The sequence below is a fragment of the Nematolebias whitei genome, chromosome 11 (assembly GCF_014905685.2).
Source record: "Nematolebias whitei isolate Nwh7 chromosome 11, NemWhi1, whole genome shotgun sequence".
NCBI lineage: Eukaryota > Metazoa > Chordata > Actinopteri > Cyprinodontiformes > Rivulidae > Nematolebias > Nematolebias whitei.
In genome coordinates, this window is record NC_056508.1 from 36368112 (window position 1) to 36370536 (window position 2425).

A 2425-nucleotide genomic window follows, 5' to 3' on the forward strand; every position below is an offset into this window, starting at 1 on the left:
TTACGCTTTATTTGATTTTTACGCCCCACACGTTGACTGTAAGGTGCAGACATGCACAGGACTGCAATGACATGTTGGTTTATATCCAACCATTCTTATTCTATAGAGCCCATCAAATTAATTTGACCACCCACGTCTTGTCAGATGATTCTTAAACAATTATAGAAATCCCTATAAATAGTTTTCAAATAGAAAATCCGTCAAACAGTGATTTGAGTCATGTGTTTTATCAAAATGTGAACTTTTCTGTGCCGAGTCTTTGGTCTGACGTGAAGCTCGCGCATGCAGGCGGTTCTGTTTGCATTGAGATGTTAAGTGGGTGTCTCTATATAAATGAGCTCCCTCATTCTGGAGGCAGAGGAGAAAAGAGGTTCACTTAAGAGAAACTGAGAATGGTTGCAACTGCAGGCTGCGGAGAGAAGGCCAAACAAGCTGCTGGACATAAGGTTTGGAAAAGATTCGCCAGGACTCTGTGAGATTAAAAGAACATAATCAGACTCTAATCAGCTGATTTGTCCTTGCAGGTGTCCAAACCACTGATGGAGAAGAAGAGACGAGCTCGTATAAACCAGTGTTTGGATGAGTTAAAGTGCCTCCTGCAGAGCTACTACAGCAGTAGCGTGAGTGTGCAGCAAAGTGTTGGACTCTATTCTCCTCGCAACACTAGATTCAAAATAATTATAATTACTAGAAAGGATCCATTAAGTAATCAGTTCCATTCACTCAGATCCGAAAGCGCAAGCTGGAAAAGGCTGACATCCTGGAGCTCACTGTGAAACACCTGAGGAGCCTTCAAAAGACTCAGAGCTGTGAGTTTGGACCTTCCTCTTCATTCATTTCTTGTTTTATTGAAGCTTGTTTGAGCAAAACGTTTTTGTTTTTTTCCTGATGAGCTCGTGGTGTCTCGTGTCCCTGCAGGCGCTGCTGCCGCCTCGGACTTTCCTGATTTCCAGCTCGGGTTCCGCAGCTGCCTCACCCACGTGCACCAGTACCTGCTGATGGCTGACACCCTGCCCGGCGGTGAGCGCTGGGCGCTGGCGCAGCTCTCCCACAGACTGTGGCGCTGCCGGAGGAGGAGGAGGGAGGAGGAAGAGGAGGCGCGCAGCACCACGGACAGCGGCCCGGACCCAGCTGACGCACAGAACCAGAGCGCAGTTGTGCAAAACGGAGCTGGGGGGGAACAAACGGTTCCACGTGAAGCGCATGGACTCCGCACTGCACCCACAGCTCCTTGTGCGCAGAGTGAAGACGCACGCCAGTCACGTGACACCAAACAACTTGTTGCGCAAAACAGCCGAGAAAGTTCCGCTCACAGAAACTCTGAGTGCAGTGAAGCTGAGCAGAGTGTGTGGAGGCCTTGGTAGAGGAAAACAAAAACTTTTCTTTTTCTGATTGAATGTTTATAATTGCACTATAGTTTTGAGCAGTTTTTGTTTAATAAAAGTGTCAAAAGAGTGACTGTGTTGTTTTTGTGACCTGGTGATGAGTTTTGACCTGAGGTGAGGAAAAAAAAAAACAATTAGGTAGAAACAGCTTTGATTTAGTGATAATGAATCTGGGCTTTTGAGTTGATCAGAGGAAACCTGGTTTATATGATGATGCTCAAAACAAAAAGGTCAAATGAAAAGTGCAGTGTAATAAAGCTTTGTTACTGTGAGTTGAATCAGACACAGCTTTGGGGAAATAAGTCTAAAAGAGGCGAAACTGGACAAAGAGATTCTAAAAAAGGTTAAAAAATGACAAACAAAAAAAAACAACTGAGGCAAAACAAACTAAATTAATTTATAAATCAATTTTACTCCAATATTGTACACTCCACAGTATCAGTCCGAGTCATCTATTTAAAGACAAACACTGGAAATAAATACTTGTAGTTTGCCAATATCTGTATTTTTCTTGCTTTTGCACATTTTATTTTAATCCTATATTTCAGCATATTTTTCCTTTTTATTTTGCACATTCATTTGCATACTTGTATATCTGTGTTTTACACACGTGGCAGGTATGTGTAACATTAGGCTTTAGTTATGAACCTCCTGTACCGTGTCACCAGGACAAGTGAATCCGAGTTGGAGACAATTTGAAAATTCAGTGTCAGGGATTTAAATATCTCTGCAGGGATTAATACTGACAACAAATATGTTTAATAATTCTATGAATTGAGGCCAGAGAGATAACCGTTTGGATAACCCTTGTGTCATTGATTTCTGTCTATGCTTAAAGTTTATTATTTAATTTAGTACAATGCAGTAATTAAACAGCATTAGCTCTGACTGTATTCAGTGTATTACATCTATCTTGCTGCTCGTGGGCTGAAGGTCAGAACAGCAACTTTGTTTATCAGTGAGCTGTAAAATGGGGGGAGAAGTGCTCTTTATTCTCTCTCCACTGCTTTGGCAGGAATATCATAAAATGTCTCCATTCT

The 2425-nt window shown here is 42.2% G+C and overlaps 1 protein-coding gene across 1 annotated transcript; it reads left to right on the forward strand.

Moving 5' to 3' along the window:
- Window positions 1-392: 392 nt before the first annotated feature.
- On the forward strand, window positions 393-1364 carry her3 (hairy-related 3). Its single transcript, XM_037684506.1, has 4 exons — window positions 393-446; window positions 525-620; window positions 728-809; window positions 919-1364. Exons 1-4 carry the CDS (start codon window positions 393-395, stop codon window positions 1362-1364), a joined length of 678 nt encoding a protein of 225 aa, XP_037540434.1.
- The last annotated feature ends 1061 nt before the right edge of the window (window positions 1365-2425 follow it).

Bases quoted from the DNA above. Each gene is read 5' to 3' on its own strand.
- her3 (XM_037684506.1), top strand. From the start codon at position 393: ATGGTTGCAACTGCAGGCTGCGGAGAGAAGGCCAAACAAGCTGCTGGA. The intron at 621-727 runs GTGAGTGTGCAG...CCATTCACTCAG, and splicing joins AGAGCTACTACAGCAGTAGC to ATCCGAAAGCGCAAGCTGGA. The intron at 810-918 runs GTGAGTTTGGAC...GTGTCCCTGCAG, and splicing joins CCTTCAAAAGACTCAGAGCT to GCGCTGCTGCCGCCTCGGAC.